The following is a 24,793-nucleotide window of genomic DNA, read 5'->3' as shown; positions in this document are numbered from 1 at the left end:
AGAATTTTGTATTGAATACGGTAGAATACAGGTAACCAATGAAGTGACTGACAGAGTAGCTTTGCAGACGATGAACGTCTGGCTAGGAAGATTAGCCTTGCAGCTGCATTCATAATGGACTGTAGTGGTGAGAGTCTGTATTGGGGAAGGCCAATAAGGAGACTATTGCAATAATCAATGCGTGAGATGATGAGAGCATGGATTAGAGTTTTTGCAGTGTCTTGTGTAAGGTAAGGGCGAATTTTAAATGTTTTTTAGGTGCATGTGGCATGATTTTGAGACAGATTGAATGTGGGGTACAAAGGAAAGTTCTGAGTCAAGGATAACACCTAGGCAGCGAGCTTGAGAGGTAGGAGTGATTGTCATCTTCTCAACAGCGATAGAGATATCAGGTTGGTAACTACTATTTATTGGCGGAAATATAATTAATTCTGTTTTTGAGATATTAAGTTTGAGGTGGCGAGATGACATCCAGGATGAAACAGCAGAAAGGCATTCAGAGACACGGCTCAATACAGATGGGGACAGGTCCGGGGAGGATAGGTAGAGCTGAGTATCATCCGCATATAGATGATACTGAAATCCAAAGGAGCTGATTAGTTTGCCAAGAGATGAGGTATAGATTGAGAAAAGCAGGGGACCTAAAACTGAACCCTGAGGTACTCCAACTGAAAGAGGTAGCGAAGAGGAGGTAGAATCAGAGAAACGAACACTAAAGGAGAGGTTAGAGAGGTAGGATGAGAACCAAGAGAGGGCTGTGTCTTTAAGACCTATGGATTGTAGTGTTTGTATGAGAAGTGTGTGGTCAACAGTGTCAAAAGCAGCAGAGAGATCTAGAAGAATTAGTAGTGAGTAGTGGCCTTTAGACTTAGCAGTGACCAGATCATTCACAACTTTAGTCAGTGCTGTCTCTGTGGAGTGTTGGGCACGAAAGCCTGACTGATGCGGGTCCATTAAGTTGTGCGAGTTAAGAAAGTGTGTGAGGCGAGTATAAGCAAGTCTTTCAAGTAGTTTGGAGGTGCATGGAAGTTGAGAAATGGGACGGTAGTTTGAGAGAGAGCTTGGATCAGAATTCTGTTTTTTTAGAATCGGAGTAATAACTGCTTGTTTGAACAATGAAGGAAAGACACCAGTAGAGAAAGAGAGGTTACAGATTTTAGTTAAGATTGGAATGAGCACAGGAGACAGAGATTTACTTATTTGCGAGGGTATAGGGTCAAGAGGAGAGGTAGTAGAGTGGGAGGCAGAGAAAAGTGCAGATACTTCATCTTCATTTGTGGGATCAAATGAAGCAAATGCTTCAGAGGGCTCAGGTATGGAATTGAGCATATCACCAACTGAGTTGGAGCATACCAATTCATCTCTGATCTTGTCAATCTTATCCCTGAAGTAGGAAGCAAGATCTTGTGCATGGATAGTGGTTGGTGGCTTGGGTGAGGGAGGGTTGAGAAGGGATTTAAATGTATTAAAAAGTCATTTTGGGTTAGAAGCTTGAGCAGAAATGAGAGTTTGGAAATATGTTTGTTTGGCAGTTTCCAGGGCATAACTATAGGACTGGTAGATATTCTTATATGTAAAGAAATCCATTGGACTGTGAGACATATCACAGGATAAGTTGGAGGACTTTAATCCAGATATGATTAATAACCTGCTAGAGCTTATTCATAGGGCTCTCAATATTGAGGACCAACAAGAGGATCTCAACTTACAAGAATTGTTGTTCAAAGACAAGAAAAGGAAGGGGAAAACTTTTCCCTTGTCTCAGACTTTTAAAGCAATTATTGCTGAGGAGTGGAAACACCCAGATAAGAGGGTGGCTGTATCCGCTAGAGTAACAAAGATGTATCCGTTCGACAAAGATCAGGTGTCGACATGGGAAGAGGCGCCAAAGGTTGACGCAGCTATTTCTAGAGTGTCAAAGAAAACTACACTTCCCTTGGAAGATGTCAATATCTTCAAAGATCCTATGGAGCGTAGGATTGAGTTGGGTCTAAAAAAGCAGTACATTGTGGCAGGGGCTTCCCTGATGCCGGCGGCTGCTATGGCAGTTACTTCTCGTGTAATGCGGGGTTGGTGCCAGCAACTAGAAGCGGACATTTTGGATGACATTAAGAGGTCTGAACTGATTAAAACAGTCCAAGATATTCAATTGGCTGTAGAATTTATGTGTGAGGTATCTATGGACTCCATACGCCTATCAGCTAGAGCAGGAGCCACAGCAGCAGCAGCACGTCAGGCTCTGTGGTTGAAACCATGGGCAGCTGACGTGCAGTCAAAGAATAAATTGTTATCCCTACCATTCCAAGGGGATTATCTGTTTGGGAAACAGCTTGACGAACTGATTACCAAAATCTCGGGGGGCAAATCAGTCTGGTTGCCCCAGGATAAAGCAGTCAAAAAGAGTGTTCCAGCGAAATTTAATAGATTTCAGCATCATGAATACAGAGATTCCAGGGCCTATAGGCCGGGAAGAGCTTATAGGAGAGGAAACTGGATGTCTAGGGCGTCCTTTCGTGGCCAAAGAGGGAAAGAAGGGAAGGCTCCTTTTCGAAAGGAGCAACAATGACGCCGTAATACAGAAAGTTGGCACCAGGCTCACTCAGTTTTATCAGGCTTGGCGAGAATCTACCACGGACAGGTGGGTTCTGGAAATAATTCAGTCCAGCTACAGAATAGAATTTATGAGACTTCCAGGAAGTCTTTTTGTGGAGTCTCCAGTACCCAACGACATGGAGGAGAGACAGGCGCTATTTGCAAGTCTGGAGGAAATGCTAAGGCAAGGAGTAGTCTAAGTGGTTCCGAAGGGGCAAGAAAAGCAGGGATGGTTTTCTCGCTTCTTCGTGGTAAAGAAGGCGTCAGGAGGCTTTCGAGCCATTCTAGACTTAAGACGCTTGAACAAGTTTGTATTAAGCCGAACATTTAAGATAGTCAGTGAGATCTATAATCCCGGACATAAAACGCGCGGATTACATGACGTCTATAGATTTGAAAGACGCCTATCTACATATACCTATCTACGCAAACCATCACCGGTTTCTCAGATTCCGTTTGCAGCAGGTCAGTTATCACTCGACCTCCCCAGAGTTAGTGCTCAAATGTTTGGAGCGCCATGGATGGCTAATAAATTTAAAAAAGAGTCAACTGGTGCCAGATACTCAAAACATGAGAGTTTCTCTCACGGTAGCCAGAAGAGAAAAGTTGGTACACAAGTGAGATCAATTATGAAGAGATCAGTTGTATTATCCCAAGACTGCATGGAGATGCTGGGATTGATGGCGGATGCATTAGAGCGAGTACCATGGGCAAGGTTCCACACAAGGAAGTTCCAAAGCTGTTTCCTTTCACAGTGGAACAAGAACAACAAAGATCTTACCCAGAGGATAATACTAACAAGGGCTGCAAAGTCAGATTTGGCCTGGTGGTCAGACGTGGAACGACTAGAAGCAGGAAAGTCATTTGCAGTAGTGAACCAGGTTACGGTAACAAATGCCAGCCAAGGAGGCTGGGGAGCGACATGCGGTCAGTTCATTGCACAAGGACGGTGGTCGCCAAGGTGGCAAGCAGCACATTCCAATCTCAGGGAAATGAAGGCGGTGGTCATGGTGTGTCAGGAGTTCCAGGACCAGCGTGTAGCCAAAGATGTAAATATAAGATCAGACAATCGAGCAGTAGTCTCATACTTAAACCGGCAAGGCGGGACGAGAAGTCGACGCCTCATGGAAATAACATTCCACTTATTGGAATGGGCAGAGTGTTATGTACACAGCATGTCGGCAGTTTTTCTAGCAGGGAAAGACAATCTGGTTGCAGACTCATTAAGCAGAACGGAGTGCCTGCCAGGCGAGTGGGCGATCAACGACAACCTGTTAAGTATGATAGTAGAAAAATGGGGGTGGCCACAGATCGCAACAAAAAAGTCCCAAGGTTCTTTTCAAGGTTGAGATCCACGAGAAGAGCAGGTGGATGCTCTGACAGCAGAGTGGAACACGTCCAGAGCATATGTCTTCCCGCCGATTCCAGTCATTCCACGCCTATTGAGGAAGATACAGAGAGAGGAGACTGAGGTAATAGCAATACTTCCGTATTGGCCAAGGAGGGCATGGTTTGCTACAGTGATGCAAATGGCAGTGGACGGACCATGGTTCCTGCCTTTGTGGCCCAATCTCCTAGGCCAAGGCCAAGTACGTCAACCGCAGCCACCAGCATGGAAACTGACGGCCTGGCTTCTGAAACCGCTACACTAAAATCTAAAGGCTTTGGTGATTCAGTAATTAGCACTTTACTGAAAGCAAGAAAACAATCAACATCTAGAGTATATTATCGAGTGTGGAAGAGATACTTGTCCTGGTGCAGTTCAAACCAACATATACCAAGTGAAGTGGCTTCAGTACTTGGGTTTTTACAGGCGGGCTAACAAATGGACTTGTCAGTAAGTACGTTGAAAGTGCAAGTATCAGCATTGGGAGCAATGCTAGATTGGGATCTGGCAGAGAACAGATACATACGCAGATTATCCAGGCTACGAAAAGGATAAAACCAAGGTTTCGATCGCCAGTGGCGCCGTGGGACATGAATTTAGTTTTAGGAGTTTTGACGGAAGCACCGTTTGAGCCGCTACAAGAGGCTACGCTGAAGTTACTTTCATGGAAAGTCAGTTTTTTTGTGGCAATAACCTCTGCAAGGAGGGTGTTGGAGTTGCAGGCACTCTGGGCGGAGGAGCCTTTTTTAAATTTTTTTGACGACAAGGTAGTGCTACGAACAAACCCTGAGTTTTTACCTAAAGTCGTATCGGACTTTCACATTTAATCAGGATATAGTCCTGCCTTCTTTTTGCGCCAATCCGGCAAATGTGAAAGAAGAGCAGTTACACAGGCTGGATGTTGTTAGAGCTCTGAAGATTTATGTGCAAACTGCAAGAAACATCCGAAAATCAAAGAATTTATTTGTTTTAACGGAAGGCGTGAACAAAGGTCATGCTGCATCAAAAGCTACATTGGATAGATGGATCAAGGCCTGTATCTGTAAGGCATATCAGATTAGGCAAAAAGAGCCTCCAGTGGGACTGAAGGCCCATTCCACAAGGGCAATTGCATCCTCCTGGGCAGAGAAGGGATCCGCCTCGGTATTGGAGTTATGCAAAGTGGCCGGATGGTCATCAATTCATACCTTCAAGAGACATTATCGTGTTGATGTGATGTCATCATCAGATGCTATGGTCGGGAGGAGTGTCCTTAGCGCAGTGATATAAGAAAAGGAGGCTGAAGCAGAACCTTATTATTTCATTTGAAGTCTGGAGTGAAGTAACTCTGGTTTGTGAGTATGCCCTCCCATTTATTAACTGCTAGGGTATTACCCATTTGTCATGGCTGCCATGGAAGAGGTAGAGGAAATATCAGATTATTACCTGGTAATATGTTTTCCTCTACTCCACCATGGCAGCATATATTCCCGTCCCGATATTTTGTGGCTGTTAACAATGTGTTATGCGGATTAATGATGTTTTTTGTCTTGAAGCTGGCGAATGCAAAGACACTGGAGATAGGAGGAGGTGCCTTCTTATAGGGGCTGGTGTCTTTTTTTTTTCCCTTTCCGAAGCACTACCCAGTGGGGAGGAACCCATTTGTCATGGCGGAGTAGAGGAAAACATATTACCAGGTAATAATCTGATATTTTTCACAGCTGCAGCTAGCGCATTCTATATACAATGCTACTGCATACAGCTTCTCCTGTGCTGTTGCCAAGCTAGATGCCCAGGACCCTCCACTGGGAGACCTGACGCTGCGCTGAACCCACGGGCAGATGGTAAGCGGAGCTCCGGCAGACCAGGGTTGTTGACCACATTCGGCGGCGGCAGGCAGCACTGGAGGTCCTGGAAGCAGGGGCTCCGATCATTCGGACCCCGTGCTAGGCCACCAGAGACAAAGCATTGCGCGAGGCAGTCCCCGGAATGGGCTCCAGAAGGGAGACTCAGAATGTCCCATAGATTCACCCTCCCAACCCTCTGCATGGGTCTCATTCAGCTTCCCGCTGAGGGCTTGTCACTCCCTCTCTCTCCTTTAGAGGTCCGCCTCCCTTCCTCAGCATGGCGGCCATTTTCTATTAGCTGAGGGGCTGCTGCTACCACTGCATGGTAGCAGTTTACAGTACAAGAGAGTGAAGTGCATTTGTGCACACCTGAGGTAAAGAAGCTTTCTGCAGAGCTCAGGAGAGAAATCCTGCCTTCCTGACAAGCACTGCCGTGGGCCAGGTTCTTGTTTTGCTACCTTACCTCATGATATTGGTGGCTGGGATCAAAATTGTACCCCCCTCTCTCTAGATACATATATAATATAGATTATAGAGTGATTGCTTTTTACACTGCATTGGAGGGATCTGTAGCAAGGACTCCTTGCTGGGTCTTTTGAGGGTTATACCTTCTAGATACTTAGTACTGCTGTTACCTTACAGCAGCTACTTCTGTGGTGGACTCAGTTACAGATACCTGCACCACTTACTTATTTGTTGTTTACCAATCCAGTGATTTTGCCCCTGTCATTACCCATTTTCCTTCTTTGATCTGGGTGTGAGTATTTATGAAATCCTTTTGCTATATCCTCTTGCGGAGAAAGTCTTCTAAAGGTGGGTCCAAATCCTCCCACAAGGGAAAGGAGGGCTCCCGGCTTTATGCCTATACTTGTATAGTTTGCAAGGAAAATGTTTCTGCCTCACCGGCCTTTGTGATTGTTGCTCTGCCGATGCACCCCGGGTGGTGGTCTCGGTCCGCATTACCCTGGAGGAACCAGAATGGGCAGTTTCCCTATCACAGGCGGTGCGTGATTTAGCAACGCAGCTAGCAAGTACTAGATCAGAGCTGACAGTGAGTGTTGCAATGAAGCAAGAGTAACTGGCTTGGGTTTAGGGCTTCTTACAATCTGTACAGAGTTTAATGCAAGTTAAAACTTGCTTTGGGATCTTCTGCTAAACACAAAAGACCCTCCCGCCCCTCCAGTACTTTAGAACAGACGGATGAACTATTGCCATTAGATGAGGAGGAAGAAGAGATGGGGAGATCCAGTCCAGGGAGGAGCATATAAAGTTTGTCAGAGTTGAAGCACTGGTAAAGACAGTCAGGGAGGTTCTGCAGATTACGGACACCGACCCTCCGCCACCATCTCAGATCCCTTTAAACACCAGAAGACAGTTACAGTTTTTTTTCCTCCTTCTCCGCAGTTATAGGACCTCTTTAAGGCATAGGCTCATCCAAATAAGAAGTTCCTTCTTACTAAGCATTTGTTCTTACCCTATGATAGAAAGCATTGGAAATCCCCACCTCCCATAGACGTGCACATTGCTTGTTTAGTGCAGATATCTACGCTCCCCATTCCTGAAGTTACATCCCTTAAGGAATCCACTGGCAGGAAAATTGAACAGTTTTTAAATCCATTTATTCCAAAGCTGGATAAGAAGTTCACCTGGCTTTCGCCGCAGCTTGGGTTTTCTTGGCTATTACTAGCTGGTTGGATGCCCTGTCTGGGGCAAATTTATCCAGCACCTTCCCCAGATAATTCCATTCTACTGAATCGAAGGCTTTGGTGGTAATCACTGAATTTAATCTAGTTGAAAGGATCTTAGCTAAGATTTTAACATCTGTTGATAGTAGCGAAATGGGTCTATAAGATTCAGTGAGGGTTGGATCTTTATCTGGTTTTAAAATTACTATAATGATGGCCTCTGACATGGAGGTTGGGATAGTACCGTGATTGAATTGTGTATTGAACAGATTCAGTAAATATGGACCGAAAAAATCTTTACATTTTTTATAAAGTTCTATGGGTATTCCATCGCTTCCTGGGGCCTTATTATTAGGAATTGATGTTATAGCATTTTCTACTTCTTTTAGCGTAAATGGAGAATCCAGTGCTGCTACTAAATACATAGATAGGGTAGGGAACGTAATCTGTTGAAGGTAATTATCCAGTTGTTGTTCTCTATATGTTGCCCTTGAGGCATATAAGTTTTTATAGTATGTAACAAACGCCTCAAGAATATCCGTAGATGTATTACATAAATCTCCTTCTAAATTATGAATCTGCTTAACCGTTATATTACTCCTATTGTCTCTCGAGAGAAAGGCCAGATATCGTCTCCCCACATCATTTTGTGAGTATAGATTATGCCTAGAGAATAACCGCCTTCTCCTAGATTTCTCCTGGAGATAGTCAGTCCATCTCTTGCTAGCCTCAGTCCACCGCTCTTGGTCTGCGGGGGATCTAGACCTCAGAAATTTCATTTCTAATTGGCGACACTCCTTCTCCAAATTAAGTTCCTTCCTTCTGCTTTCTCCCTTAATCCGGGCTACCCTCTTAATTAAAGTACCTCGGATTGTTGCTTTGAAGGCATCGTGTTTTACCGTGGGATCAGGATAAGAGGTATTATGTTCATGAAATTTATCCCATTCAGAGATTAATTCAACCCCTTCCCCCATTAATGACAACCAAAATGGATTCAATTTCCAAAATCTCACTCCTTGAGGGACTAGGCTTTCCAGAGTCAATACTAATGGTGAGTGATCAGATATTCCCTTTCCCAGATAATTCACCTCTGTAATCTTAGACATCAGATCAGGTGATACAAGGGCCATATCTATACGGGAGAAGGCATTAAAAGATGTTGAATAGCAGGAATATTGAGTATCCTGTGGAAAACGAAATCTCCAAATATCTATTAATCCTAGTTCTGATATCATTTTTGAAAAGGGTGTTGGAGACGTTCCTTTAGCATTAGCTTGTGTCTTAGGTCTCCATCTATCAAGTATAGCATCCATAATGTTATAATCACCGATACAAAGAATAGGTGTTGTATGTGACATCGCTATAAAGGAAATTGCTTTTCTCAAAATTTAATTATCATAGGGTGGGGGAATGTATATGGCGAGTATGTGTACCAGAGTGGAAGTAATAAATGCCCTCAAAAACACGTATCTGCCATATTGGTCTATTTGGCTACAATCTAGACTGAAGGGAACGGTCTTCTTAATCAAGACTGAAACCCCTCTTGAGTTCTGAGAAAATGTAGAGTGAAACTGCCATCCCACCCACGGTTTCTTTAGGGCTAGTACTTTGCTTCCAGTTATGCCCCTTTCCCACTGCAGCTAAAAAATGGTAAATTGCCGATTTTCAGCGCAATTTCCCGGTTTAAGGCTGCAGTGGGAAAGTGACAGAGTTGAAATACCGTTTAAAGTTAAATGGTATTTCAACACGTTTTTAAAGCAGAGTCCTACACGTTAAAATAACGTTTAAGAGGCAGTGGGAATGCCTCCTAAACGTTATTTAGCCTCCAGGCAGTCCCAGTGCCTGATAAGACCTTAGTAGTTCTCACTTTGTGCATGTGTAATGAGTGCACGTGCATACTAATGAGCTGCTCATTACATATGCGCATATGTAATGAGCAGCTCATTAGTATGCACGTGCACTCATTACATATGCGCAAAGTGAGAACTACTAGGTCTCATCAGGCACTGGGACTGCCTGTATCCTGCATGGACCCCCGCTGCCTCCCCACTGCCCACAGGTAAGTACAAGGGGAGGGGAGGTGGGGGTACGGGGGGGTTAGGCACTATTTACACTGGGGGGGGATTAGGCACTCTTTACACTGGGGGAAGGGGGGGTTAGGCACTCTACATTTTACACGGTTCACTGCAATGGGAATGGTACTTAAATGGTATTTAAAACGGTAATCTGCTGCAGTGGGAATGCTAATACCGTTTTAAATACCATTTAAGATTACCAGTACTTTAAGCTGGTCTGCAGTGGGAAAGCAGCATAAGATAGGTCTCAGAAAAACATGCAATATCTACTTTATGCAATTTAACTTGTGTGAGGACCAGAGCTCTCTTAATCTTATTATTTAAACCTCTCACATTCCAACCCATCAGTTTAAGATCCTTGTAGCTAGTCACCATCTATAGGCCAAAATTTATAAGGTCTAAGGATGAAAAAAAAAAAAAGTAAATAAAAAAATTTCAGAGAAAAGACGTCAAACCTGTTAAGGAGACAAAATATTGTCCTTCTTGCATATCTAAACTGTAGCACGTGGGATATCATAGTAAAAATATGCAGTTATTATATCACTTAATAGCATATGAAGCAGGGCTGTGGAGTCGGTAGATAAATGGCCCGACTCCGACGACTCATACGGCTGACCCCGACTCCTCGACTCCTCTGTATTAATATGCGAATGTATTTGATACATTCCTTGAAGGAAAGAAAGGCAACATACATATTATTACTACAGAAACTAGAGGCTAGGAAGCCAACAGTCTACTGTATTGAACAGTTTAAGCAAAGGACAAACACAATGTTTGTCCGCTGGTTTGCTTGCTTGTCACCGTTCAATTCACGGACACAAGGAACGATTTCTTTACCGAATCGTTACTGGCGACGAAAAATGGAGCCTGTACATCAATATGAACCAGCTTAGCCAAGGTAAACAAACAACCCCGCGCATGAAACAAGATCTTCATCCGCGTAAAAAGATGTTGTGCGTATGGTGGGAGAAGTTTGGTTGAATTAATTTTTCGAGGTATTGAAAACCTTATTGAACGTTTGAAATAAGTTGTAAACTACAAGGGAAAATACATTTATAAGTATTGGTGCTCCGAATTGTGCGTTGCGTGCCATATAGTGAAGCACATGAAAAGCATGCTTTTTCATGGTCACTTAACGTGTTCGTTTTGCGGTTACGTGAGGCACTGCATGCATTGGTCTTTATACTTACAGTAGAGAAGTCATTAATTATAATTTTCGGAGTTGGAGTCGGTGCATTGTTTGCCGACTCCGACCCCAGGTACTCAAAATTTGCTCCAACTCCGACTCCACAGCCCTGATATGAAGCTTATTTGTACATTGTGTGCACACCAGAAAATACATAGCATCCCTGGATAGACTAACACAAAACCATCCCTTCCTTTTGTAAAACTTAAGGATAGGGGTCAAAAGACTCAGGATCAAGAAATTAAACCTATCAGCGAGTAACACATTTAACAATCCAACATACTTAAGTTGTAGTGCATAAGACATCATAGAAATTGTAAGCAATTGTTGTATCATGTAGATAATATATGGGACATATTTGCCCATCACATGTAAGCAAAAAATAGAAAACTTTACATGACAAACTAACACAGACCCATCCCTTCCCTCCCTGTATATCCATAATAGGCTAAGATATACCTTTACCCGGACTGATGCGGGAAAAAAAATGAGGAAAAAAAAATGCAGCTGAATGATTTATCATATAACACCAGTATTTCAGTTACTATCTCCTCTCCAGCCATTTTTCTGCTTCTCCAGGCGAATTAAAGAAATGGGTTGTATTATCATGAATAACCCTGAGGCGGGCTGGAAATAGCATGGCATATTGGATTTGTTTTTCACGTAGTTTCTTCTTAACTGATACAAACTGTGATCTTGATTTTTGTACATCCATGGCAAAGTCTGGATACACTGCTTGGTGTGTTTCAAACATCAAGGGGCCATGTGTGCGTGCCAGGCGTAACAGTGTGTCACGATCTTTATAATGTAGCATTCTGGCTATAATTGTTCGAGCTGGCGCTCCTGGAGGCAATGCCCTAGAAGGTAGCCGATGTGCCCTCTTGATTGCGAATTGGGCAGAAAATTCCTCTCTGCGAAAAGATCTCAGCAGCCAATCCTCGAGGAATTTTTTCGTTTGCCAGCCTTCCGCTCGCGGATTCCAACAAGTCTGATGTTATTTCTCCTTAAGCGTCCTTCTATGTCTGATAGCTTAGATTTGACCACAGTCATTTGAGAGGATAATTCTGCTATTGTGTTTTTTAATGGGGCTGTAGCATCTTCAAGGTTACCAACCCTTTACTCAGCTTCACTCACTCTGTCGCGCAGTTTTTGCATATCATGTCGTATGAGTGACACGTCGGCCTGAACATGGCCTATTAGCTCAGTGACCTTTGTTTCGGATTTAGCAATCGCCTGGAGTATTTGCTGCGTTGATTGTGCGGTGCCCACCTCATTAGGATCTTCAGCGCTAGTTGACGGAGGGGGAGATAATGCTGACGTGTCCTGCTGTGTTGATGTATTTGACTGTGAGTTTCTGGCATATTTTGCCAGGCGTTGGGATGTGCTGGACGTTTGTCCTGTTTTTCCCATTTTTTTCCCCCTTTTCTGGCGACTTAGGAGATGTTGCACAATTCAGTGCTTAAATCCATTTATTCCAAAGCTGTATAAGAATTTCACCTGGCTTTCGCCGCAGCTTGGGTTTCCTTGGCTATTACTAGCTGGTTGGATGCCCTGTCTGAGGGGCATCCAAAAATAAGGTCCGTTCTGACCTTATGGGCCTGGTTGATAACATCAGGGAGGCCAGTGTCTATTTAAGGGAGACCGCCTTGGATTCAGGCTAAGCCTTTTCTTGGCTGCACAATGTGCATTATGGAATTGCTCATGGAGAAGTGGACAAGTGAGTCCAAGAAGGCCTTAAAGGCCCTTCTGTTTTCCGGGGAAGTTCTCTTTGGGCCGAGTTAGATTTCTGCTCTTAAGCCTTACATGGTTCTAATTTACATGGGCAAAACCATGTGCACTGCAGGTGGGGCAGATGTAACCTGTGCAAAGAGAGTTAAAATTGCATGGGGTGTGTTGAAACTGAAATCTAAATTGCAGTGTAAGAATAATGCAGCTAGTATTTACCCTGCACAGAAACAAAATAACTCACACAAATCTAACTCTCTCTATACATAAAGGAAAAGTGACCGCTTATTGAGTCAGCTGCAGCCACCTATCAGAGGAATTGTGTATATTTGCATAAGAAAGTATGTGGTGGTGACTCCTCTAGGTGTAGCTGCTGCACTCAAATAATATATACAACAATGGAGTAAGATTAATTTTATTACAAAAATTTTTTTTAATACTTTTCATATAGACCTAAGTGCACTTCAATTAATATTACATAGAAGACACACAACATATAACATATACATAAAAAACGAACATGAGGCAATCCTTTTTTGAGAGGCTTAGTTGGCTATAAGAAAAAATATTTGCCAGTTGGTACTAAACTGAGGCTATGATGTCAATCAGTTACCAGTCGTTTTTATGTATATGTTATATGTTGTGTGTATTGTATGTTCTATTAATTGAAGTGCACTTATGTCTTTATGAATTTTTTTTTTATATAAAAGAAAGAATCATATATATTATCTGAGTGCAGCAGCACCACCTAGAGGTGTCAGCTCATAGCTGTCACCACCATATACTCTCTCTATACATGTTACATTTTTTTTTTTTACAGAATCATTTTTATTGGGTTTTCAAAATAAAGGGAGGGGATGCAGAAAAAAGAGAAAGGAGGGGGTGGGGCACAGGGTACACATACTAATATGCAGAACGTAGCAGTCCAAGTGTATATTCATCAATAATAGGTGAAAAAAAAAAATCCTATTGGAAAAACATAGAGAAAACACAACTGCACATGTGACGAATGTCATGAACCTCTAGAGAGGAACTCCAGCCAACCAGACCATCTCTTAAGCAATGAGGTATGGGAAGGGGAATACTGGCAAAAAATGGTTTCCATAGTGTAATTGTAGGAAAGCTTCGTTTTAATGAGGTCCACAGGGGGAGGGATCGGTTGTTTCCAAAACTGTGCAATGGAGGTTTTAGTGGCAATAAAAATGTGAGTGATTAGATATAGATTATTAATGGGGATTGAATCTAGAAAAATATGAAGGAGTGTGACCTGTGGGGACAGGGAGACTTGAAGGCCAGTCACCTTTAGTATGAGGTCCTCAACCCAGGTCAACGGGTCCCGAAGCAATGGGCAAGACCAAAAAATGTGAATCACATCACCTACTGATCCACAACCTCGCCAGCATGACCTAGACTGTGCTGGCCAGAATTTGAGTAGTCTGGCAGGGGTTAAATATATACGGTAAAAGTTTTATATACATTTCAACATGGGAAATACATTTAGACATTTTAAAGACAGATGAAAACAGGTGGGACCACTCTTTAGCTTCTAAGGAGAAATTAAGATCACGTTCCCAGTTTGAATGCATCAGAGTTTTATCAGGTTGGGTGGAGTACCAAAAGGAGATGCCTCCCTTCCGGTAAGAAGTGAGACGAGAAAGGATGTGAGGGGGCACTTTTTTAAGAGGGGTCAAACAAAAGAGGGTATGATTGCAACCAATGCCTAATTTGTAGGTACTTATAAAAATCAGCAGCTGGGAGAGAAAAGGAGGTTTGTAGTTGTGAGAATGTCTTAAGGACACCATCTGAAAATAAGTCACTGATCCGTTTGGCGCCCTTGTTACTCAATGTAGACAAGTTTAAATCAGGAATTAAGGAGGAAAGACCTAGTTATGTCAAATTAGGTAAAGGTAATGGTAACAGTAAAAGTTTAGAGCGTTTGCCCCATGCTTTGAGGGTGTCCACAGAAGCTCTAGAAGCCTGCGTAGGAACCGATCTAACTTTGGGCGAGCACCATATTAGATCTATCAAGGAGAGGGGGTTTAACATGCTCGATTCCAGGGCCACCCATGGTTTAGGGCCAGAGGGTACTGACCAGTCGCTGATTTGGTTTGTTAAGCATGCCAGCTATTACAATTCTAGGTTGGGATAGGATAGACCCCCAAGTTCCTTGGGCATCATAAGGTACTTTTTTGCAATTTTAGGTTTTGCATTGTTCCATACATAATTATTGAGAACTGCCTGGAATTTATTAAGCCAAAAGGATGGCAGGAGTCTGGAGATAGACCTAAATGGATAAAGGATCTTGGGGAGGATCGTCATTTTAACTGTAGCCAGTCTACCCATCCAGGAAAACTCATGAGACAGCCAATCCTTAGTGATGGCCGTTATTTGTTTCAAAAGGGGGCCATAGTTAACCTCTGAGAGACTCCTTGGTAGCTGGTAAGCGTATACCCAAATAGCATAGGGAGTGGGTTTGCCAGCTATATTTATACTGCAAAGAGGTAATGTTACAGGTTACATTTTGAGAACAAATTTGTACTGCAATCAGAATGAGAAAAAGGGTCTTTGCCTGGTAGATAGGGTCTACCACCATGACTGTATTCTGTCTCCCCTACTAACTTTTCTACAGTCTGATTTGGATGGGGACCTTCGGTTGGCCAAAAGGCTCCTTTTGAGCCATTACCGGAGGTTGCTCTTCATTTTAACTTGGATAACTTTCTACCGGTGATTGCCTCCGCACACATTCTGATTTGGGGGCTCTATCTGTTAGAGACCCTTTCCTTGTGTTTCATCCTGATGGGACTGTTCTGCATATTTGTTTGGACTATTCCAAAAGTTGTTTACCTTTTTTTCATATTAATATTAATCAGGAAATTGTTGTTCCTTCTCACAAGACCGATTCATTGTTTGTATTGTATGACGATTACAAAAGAGGCTGGCCAGCTTCTAAATAGACTATTGCTCGCTGGATTTGGTCAGTCATTCGAGAGGCCTATTTACTTTCCGGTAAACTGGTTCCGCCAGGTGCTGCCTGGGCGGCTGGATGGAGTACATCTGCTGATCAGATTTGCAGGGTGGCCACATGTTCTTCTGTACACACCTTTCTCAAATTCTACAGATTTGACTATTTTGCTTCTGCAGCATTTGGCAGGGGAGTTCTCAATGCAGTTCGGGAGCGTTCCCACTCTTGAGGGACTGCTTTGGGACGTCCCATGGTCCCACTATAACACCATTGGCTGACAGAACAACAGATTTTTGTGTTACCTGTTAATTCTGTTTTTCTGAAGCCATGTTAAAACACTGGGCGCCCACTCTTCTCTGCTAGAGGTCTCTCTCTCCTTTGTTTGTCACCTTATAGCTGACCATGGTTGCTGTCTGTGGGTGTTTGGGTTCTGGTTCACCTTTCCTGTTAAGCTTTGGAAGAATAAACTGGCTGGCCTGGGGCAGGTTGGGTATAGGATGGGAGGAGCCTCTCCCTGCTGCACTCCAGAAGTTTAATCTCCTTGGTGCCCGGTCAGAGGACGACCTGCAATACCCATGGTCCCAGTGTTCCACCATGGCTTCAGAAAAACAGCCTTAACAGATAAGACCAAAATCCTGTTTTCTTAGACTCCAGCACTCTATTACATTTACCCTCTTGTGTATAACACCTTCCTCAGGAGAGCAGGGGTGCACTCATCAGTTGCAGAATAGATATATATCCTTTACTGGGCACGTTGGCAAATAGTTGCTGTTGACAGAAATCTTGGTGTTTCTATTAAAATATGGATCACAATCTGAGCACCATATATGAATGATACTGCTAGTTCTTGGATGTACTCCATTTACCAATTGTAACTGGAGTGATTGAGGGGTAGATGTATGAAGCAGTGGTAAGGGAGGAGAAGTGATAAAGTGCCTGGTACTTTATCACTGGCCAATCAGCTCCTTACTGTTCCTTTTTTAACCCAGCTTGTAACTTAACAGTCAAGAGCTAATTGTCTGGTGATAAAGTATCAGGCACTTTATCACTTCTACTCCCTTACCACTGGTTCATACATCTACCCGAGTGTGTTTGGTTATGATTATGTTGTACAGTATATTGGACGTCACAGAGTCCACTGAGGACTGAATCCATATAGTTTCTATCCCACAACTGGTGAGTGCACATTTTGCTTTATCTTGACTGGAGTGGTTCTCTCCATGTTCTTATATTGTGTGATATCTCAGGATATTGGTGATCTAGTTTATGTAATGATTGTTTGTTCCACATGAATGATTTCCAATCACTTACAGTCCATTTCTTGCGCAAACTGGAGGTGTTTAACCATGTGTACAGGTAGATATGGCAGACAGACAGTTCTTCTGTGAGCTGTATGTAGGGTTACCACCTAGTCCCTTTAATTCCGGACACATATTAATTACACAGGTTCTGTGGCTGGCTGACTTCAAGACTCCACTTCACCTGATTTTAAACTGCCACAGAACCTGTGTAAATTACATGTGCCCGGAATTAAAGGGACTAGGTGGTAACCCTAGCTGTGTGGTGTACTGTTTGTTGAGAGGTCATCTGAATTGAGGATACTGAATTAATGTTATCTGGAATTTGTCCATCTATGGGACTGAATAAGTCGGTTTGCCTTGTTCCACTCGAGCATCCATTAGTCCTTTATAATCACAGGCCTTGCACTCATTTTAACAATTGCCACCCTCAAACAATTGTTACCTTTATTTTTTTTTGAAGGTGATAGTTTTTCATTTGATGCCGCAGGTCAACTAGTGTCTATGCTGCTTTCCACTAGCCATATAGAACTACTCTAAATATGCATAGGGATGAAACTCTCATGTGCAGCATCAAAACTATATCAATATTTTTAATAAACGTCAATGGAAATCATACAAAGCATTAATTACTTTAAACCGTGTAATTTTTCCAGTTTCTAATTCAGTTAATGCAGTATATTTTAGATTTCAGTTTGGACACGTTCTTTTCACATCTATATCTCTGCACGTTACATAGGCCTCCCCTGCAGTGCAGTATGGCTTTGCCCAAGTGCAGATCTACTTCTTATTCTCAGTTCAGAATCAGGACCTTAAAGTATTTCAAGAAAGGGCACCCATTTATGGTGCACTACAAAGATTACAGTGGAAAAATCTATACCCCACGTAGCCTGGAGGTGACTTTTGAGTAATTATCTTGCAGTAGGATGAACTATTGACTGACTTGTCTTAGGCTAAAGGGTATTATTGGAGCTGCAACATACTTTGGTAGCCATTTTGATCTAGGATGCTGACTTCATCTTCCATAAGACTTTCAGTCTTCAGAAGTCCACTGTTGGTTGGAGCCCAGCGTAAACTCTTCCTTTTTTATTTTATATATTGCCAACTTGGCCATGACTTTCTTATTGTCACTTCACTTGTCCTGCAGCTTAAAGTCCTCTCTTAATGTTGGAAATTGAAGCTGTGAAGACCTGCATACACTAGTCTTATTTGGCCACTTTTCACACGATTTCGACAGATTGGGCCAAGAAAGAAAAGTGTCTAAATGCCGTGAACTGTTTGGGGGCCTGAGAATAGTTTGAGAACCTATGCTCTATAGAAAGGTTTACCAAACTCTGCTCAAGCAGGGATATCCTTAAAACCTTGCCTCTGATGGCGGAGTTGGTTTATCAGTCTTCCTTTGTTAATGGGTGAAGATCATTGACAAAAGGTCCACATGACACTTTCACTTTTTTTTGGGTGTCACTGACAACTACTGAGCCCATGGACCCCCAATTGGTGTAGCGCTCCGGGCACTGCTGCACCAGGCACATTTTAACATCCATGGATTCTGATTGGTTACGTATGAAAGTGAGAAAGCACAGTACGGAATGTAAGCGGACACCTACCATTGCTGCAGACAGCTTTAAGACATTTATCGCTGACTTAACATGAAATGGTATAACATGAACAGTAACAGGAGTTGAATTGCTTACATTTTAATAATATGGAGAAAATGAGGCTATTCTTAAACTATTGACCAGCATTGTGTGTGTTGGCAATTTTATGGACAGTAGCTCTGGCGCACTAATATAGGTCATCTGAATCTGTAAAAAAAAAAAAAACAGAAATGAAGAGGCTGATGAAGTATATCACTAATGAATTGATGGGTAAACAATGTGATGTGACTGACTTTGTACATGAAATGAGTTTTGGCACTTGCAGCGATACAGGCATTACCAAAACATCTGCACTAGTGACTTGGTTGAGTGTGGCAGTTGTTAAAGGATACACAGCAGACTAAAACCTAGCTCAGCTTGCCTATTTGTGATGTTAGTCCCGATGGATCAGGCAGTGTTTATGGAGAACACACTGCCCTATGCGTCTCTACATAGATCTACAGATATATCTACTAATGTGTACCCAGCTTTAGGGGTTATCTTGACGGGATATGGTTACTACTAGGTCGACATGCATTGGGTTGACCACTGAAGGTCAACATGTCATTAGGTCGACATGGTTTTTTTTCAGCTTTTGTAGCTGGCATGTGTCGACAGGAGGTATTTCATGCCCTACCATCCACTAGGGCATGGTGGGAGAATAAAACACTGTACCCGAAGCATGGTGAGCGCAGCGAGAGGACACAGTGTACTCTTTTAGTGTCCTGTGTCGACATTTGGGATACAAAATGTGAAAAATCCTATGTTGACCTTCTTGCTTTCCACCTAAGCCCTTGTCGATCTTCAGTGGTGGACCCAATGCATGTCCACCCTATGATTCATACCCATCTTGACCAATTTTATTTGAAGAACTGTCATGTCACATGACGAACTTTACAAATATTCTGTAACTAAAGGTATTGTAGTGAGGGAAGGTAAAAGAAAAATAATGTAAAATCTGAGCAAACACTTGTAGCCTGTGAAAGACAAAATGGAGCCTACTTCCAACAACAGCTTAGACCAACACTGGTGCATCAACAGTACAAATTTATCAAATATTTTTACTCCTTTCAAAAGTTGATGTGTTGGACTTTTTCCCACTTACTTGCAGTTGGGGTGGCTACCTTTGCTAGCGATTGTTTTCCATGGTCTTGCATGTACTACAGGCTATGGAGGATCTCAGTGACTGTGTACACTGGATGATATGAAGACTTTTGTCATTCCGAGCTGCCAACTTTGTTCATTTTAGCATATAGTGCAGTGGTTCCCAACTTGGGTACGCTGCAAACGGGTTGGGGTAATATTGCTAATAGTGGAAGAGGAAGAAGTTTCCTGTTGCTGTAAAGATGAACCAAGTTGCATCACTTCTGGTTCTATATGCACGGTCTCCTTGTGCTTTTGCCCAACTAGCAATCCACTGGGAGCTACCCGTGGTGCCCTCAAACATCATTGTTCATCTTCCCTGCACTGGCACAGTAAGTAGCAGCATTATTCCTTCAGGTGTGAGCAGGAGTCCGGGAGATAGTACACACAGCCAAACAGGTGGACCCAATTCCTGACTGCACATTACTCCTGTGCTGCTCCTTAATATGAGGACATACACACTGCTCACTTCCACTTCACTCGTCAGTACTAAGAGGAGGTACTCCTAAATGAAAATCCTAATCAAGGGGGGTACGGGAAAGGAAAAATGTTGCGAACCACACGTCTAATGTGTACCCAGCTTAAGACTATATTTGATAAGCGTCTCTGTACTATTGATGTGATAAGTGTGATACACCTTGATACTATTATCCTAGGAGCAGCTTTAGGTTTCTGAATTAAACAATATTATCCAGAACATATTTCTGACACCAAAGCCATCAGTTTCTATGATGGGTCAGGGTCATAGGGTTGACAGTCATTATGTCGACACAAGCATTAGGTCGGCATGGAAAAGAGCAGCATGAGTTTTTCATGTCTTATGGTGTCTTGTCAACTTAAGTCGACATGTACGCCTTATCAGTGTACCTCTTCGCTTGCCATGCTTCGGGCATGGTGCCTCGCTGCATTTGGCACACTACTATTCAATGGACATAGGGTGAGAATTTAATAAAAGTCTGAAAAAACAACCTTTTCCATGCCAACCTATTGCTTGGGTCGACCTATTTCATGTGTCACTTTAATGCCTGTCGCGCTAATGCTTGTAAACCTTGTGACCACATCCCTCTTGGATCATGCACATCCATAGTGACATATAATGTTAGTTACTGTAGGAAATATTCAGTCTACTATTTTGCATCCAAATAGCCTGTATACAGGCAGTTTGGCTGCTATGGTTAATCCCAATTTGGGTGCAAGTTGGAATTTGCCTTAAAAGACCAACTGAAATTGAGTTAACTGACTAGCAATGAAAATGGTATCCGGATGGCTGACAGACCATGTCTACGTCATCGACATGGTCAAAAGGTTGACAGAGAGGTAGTCTTTAATTTTTTGGTGTTTTTCATACTTTATTGTTCCCAATCAGAGGCTATGTGGATGGTAAAATGTGACAGCGGTACACTTATACCCCTTTCACACCAGCCTAAATCTCCAGGCCCGGGAACAATCCGCAACTATCGCTGGTGCGTAAGGTTCCCGGGAAAATTTCCCAGGATTGCAACCCTGCTATGGAGCAGGGTTGTTCCCGAGTTTAAGTGCACTAGCACCCGAGCATATACCTTTTACCTTTAAAAGTAATTTTATTTATGCTGCAATACTTTTACATTGGTCATATCATGTTTAATAAATAGTTTTTTTTATCTGTAAAACCAGTCCAATTGGTTTTAGAATATTTTGCACACATACGTAGCGCTGCTATTTGTACATTTTCTTGTTTTCTTCTAGTCTCTAAAGGGATTGACATGACAATCCCTTTACAGCAGCAGCTCAGTAAAGCTTTCTCAGTCAAGCGCCACCATCTCCCACTAGGGGGTGGTTGTTCCGGAGAGCCACACAGGTGGCAGGTGCAGAGGTGCCTCATCTGCGCCCACCACTTGTGTGGATCCTCGGCCTGCACCGAGGACCAGCAACCGGGGTGAGTACTTCCCACCCCCTTCATACACCAGAATATTCCTGGTGTGGATCACATGCTCAGATGTCAACATTGTCCCGAAATGTTGAAGACTCTTTTCTAACTTTTGCTTGTGTCAACTTTTTTCCCCAGTGCTAACCTGCTATACCCCTATTAATGAAAATGTAGGTTCTTCTGTAAAATAAAATGATTATATAATAAAAAATACATACGTTAGTACATGGCTGTATATGACAACGTTTGTATCATCATGTGAGACTAGCATGAAGCTACTGAAAGCAAACAATGGAAGCATAGTCGCCAGTAGACCACTGTAATGATGCAAAACTCCTGCAACACTGATGCTGGCAAACTGTGGCGTCAAACATACTGTACCTCTAGCTGAGAGAAAGTTGAAGCGCTTCAAATAGGGTCTTTTTAAATGTTTCTTCTTGCCATTATGTAATCCCTATCAAAATAGATGCCATTCTCTTAGGTGTGATGTGTGTTGACGGCAGGGTGTATGTCCATCACAGAGAACAGATGCGTTCAAATCCAACAGGCTGTGGTGATACATGTTTTTTTCATTTTTTAATTGTAATATGGCATGAGCCTCTTTCCCCTTCAGGCGATTGCATTTCACTTCCCCATTATCGCCCAGCAGTATAGACTGCGCAGGCAAAGAAATTTTGAGCAAGCCATACACACAGTATTCTTGGCCTGTGGCCAAATTGCACTTAAGGGGTGTACACACGGTGAGATTTTGACTAGTCAAAATCACCTTGAAGGTTAGCCAAAATCTCCCTTAGTCTATGTACAATCCAAAATTGCAGGAGAAAAAATATCATTACTTAGACAAACTTGCTTAGCCAAAATCTCTTCCAAATGGCTTAGTCAAAATTGTCCATTAGCCAATATCTCACTGTGGCCTTAGTCAAAATCACCTACAGTATTAACCACAATTCAACACTGTGCCCTTATGCCTTGGAGAGATAAAGTTGACAGAGATATAGCACCAACCAATGAACTTCTGTCATTTATCAAACAGTAACATGGCAGATAAGAACTGATTGGCTGGTACTTTATCTCTGACCACATTATCAGTATATAAACCCCATGGTGACATTTTATTAGTAATTTTCTCTTTTGTTTTACACCCCCAGGGCATTATCACAGCTGAAGACTTTTCGCTTGAAAAATGTTTTCTCCCCACAGAGAATACAGTCATCTATACCTACTGTGTGGCGAGTGCGCTGCTTTCTCTTTACATAATAACTTATTTGTTGCCACTGAACATTTGGAAATCCCTCTGTTACGCAACCAAAGAAAAGCCTGTGTAAAGACGCAAAGTGTCTACGTTCGGCCGAAACCGCCAAGGATTACGTGAAGATTTTTTTTTCTTGAATAGACCAGTAGATTTTACCAAATATATATTTATTAAATGATGTACCTGTACAATATGTGACTGTTACCTATAAATTAAAAAAAGAAATTTCCTTCATTGATTCAATTAGCCATTTCACCTTCAGGACAGTATATCTGCCCCATGTGACGGCACTTTAGAATCAGCCCATGGACACTGTTTCCTTCCAGTTTATTTGCATCCTAGTTCAGTAGAATAAATGTGATTGTCTATGATAATTATTGGGTAAGATTTCAATTCGGTAAAACTTCAGCCTCTTGTCGTAAGTCTTTAAAAATAAGTTAATGAAATGGGATGTAAACATAACTACAGATAGCAAAGTAACACACAAATAATATATAAATATCCTTTACGAAATGTTAAAGTTTCACTCATAAGAAACAGTCCTAATGCTTGTTATTTCAGGGGCATAATCCGCGGAACAAGATATGACGGTCTAAAAGTGGTTGCCATATGTTGCAGGATATTCCAGCACATACCCATAAAATACACCACTCTTTACTTTGGTACTCATTCCCACAGGGTTTAATGTGAGACATCTTTGCAGTCAGACACGTTATGTGGCAAAGAGCTCCAACCCAAACATCATTACAATCTTTTGTCTTGTAAATTAAGCTTACATTTTGTCATTTAAATGTCAAGCCAAATGGTTTCCTGGCCCAGACTGACAGGAAAACCACACTGACCAGAGTCTATGAAGGCGGGACTAAAGGGGAAACCTGCGTAACAACAGTAGCTGATAAGCGGCTGTGAATTACAAGCAGAATATGTATTTCAGAGCTCTTAAGCTAGTACATATAAAATGTCTGCTCTCCATACAAAAAGTGATGTTTTTGTTTCAATTACTGATGTGACAGGAAACTACATATTAATTCTATGCTGACCAATTTAACTGATTTGCTTTCCACATATCACAATGGTGGAGCATGCAAAGGAGTTGCAATCTCCTATAGTGCCCAACCAGTACTAATATATATATTTGAGAACTGGTTTTGGTTATGAAACTGTTTTTTCAGAATATAATCAAAAAGCTACACTGTCCCTCAGCCCCTTCAGTAAATAAGCTGAAAGGTCAGTTCCAGAGTGTAAATCATCTTTCTAGCTACTGTATTACCAAATTCTATGACCTGAAGTCAGGTGAATGGGGTGGTGGTGGGGCGGAGTCCAGCATTGACTGTGATCAGATTTTCTTCCAAGGTTTAGTGTCCAAATGCTTGCAAAATATTGCGTAGGGCCTTCCACATCCACATCATTCAGATGGCGACAAAGGGAGGGCTGATGTTATTCAACAAATCTTAAGTGATGTAGTCTAGTAAGACTCGTCCTAAACGCTGTTATTGCGACAGTAATTTTAGACAATGTACAGGTTATCTCTGACACAGATAATCTAGACTCACATACATAAAACACCTAGGTATAAAATATAAAGCCGTGTAGTAGTTACTAAAAAGGACATGCCTTATTGCTACAGCAGTTCTTGCTCATATTATATTATATATATCTATATATATATATATAATATTAGTATTGTACCACAACTTCGTTAGAGAACATTTGCATAAATTATTCAAGTTTGAGAAATATATTCACACATATCAATTCTATAATATTTAAAATAAACCAACTTTCTAATGTGTCTCTTTATTAAAAGAGAAATTAAAATGTCATCTTGTAATTTATCAGGCTAGACAAAGATTTCCACCTTTTTGTTTCCCCTCCTCGTCGTGCTGCTGCGAAAAAGGTAGACAAAGTTTTAACCAATGCTGCCATAGTATCGTTTTCTTTTAACATTCACAATATCATTGCGGCAGTACTGTGAATGTCGGATCCATGATGCAAAAATGATCAAAAAGGTTTTCTAAAAGAAATGTTTCAAAATAAGAATAAAATCCTTGGTTCCCACTGAAACACCAACTAGGCTGCAAATATGAACAAAGAAATGGATTCCAATATTTTTTTTTTT

At 42.1% G+C, this 24,793-nt stretch overlaps 1 protein-coding gene across 3 annotated transcripts in view; it reads left to right on the top strand.

Moving 5' to 3' along the window:
- MPPE1 (metallophosphoesterase 1) overlaps nt 1-22,903 on the top strand; it is a 125,551-nt gene extending 102,648 nt beyond the window's left edge. For all 3 annotated transcript variants that reach the window (XM_083187668.1, XM_083187669.1, XM_083187667.1), the window contains one exon: nt 22,571-22,903. In XM_083187668.1, coding sequence (XP_083043794.1) covers nt 22,571-22,747 — 177 coding nt within the window. In that variant the 3' untranslated portion in view covers nt 22,748-22,903. The remainder of the gene's footprint in view (nt 1-22,570) is intronic.
- The last annotated feature ends 1,890 nt before the right edge of the window (nt 22,904-24,793 follow it).

The sequence above is a fragment of the Crinia signifera genome, chromosome 5 (genome assembly GCF_055691185.1).
Source record: "Crinia signifera chromosome 5, ASM5569118v1, whole genome shotgun sequence".
Lineage (NCBI taxonomy): Eukaryota > Metazoa > Chordata > Amphibia > Anura > Myobatrachidae > Crinia > Crinia signifera.
This window is presented reverse-complemented; position numbering and strand designations above follow the sequence as displayed.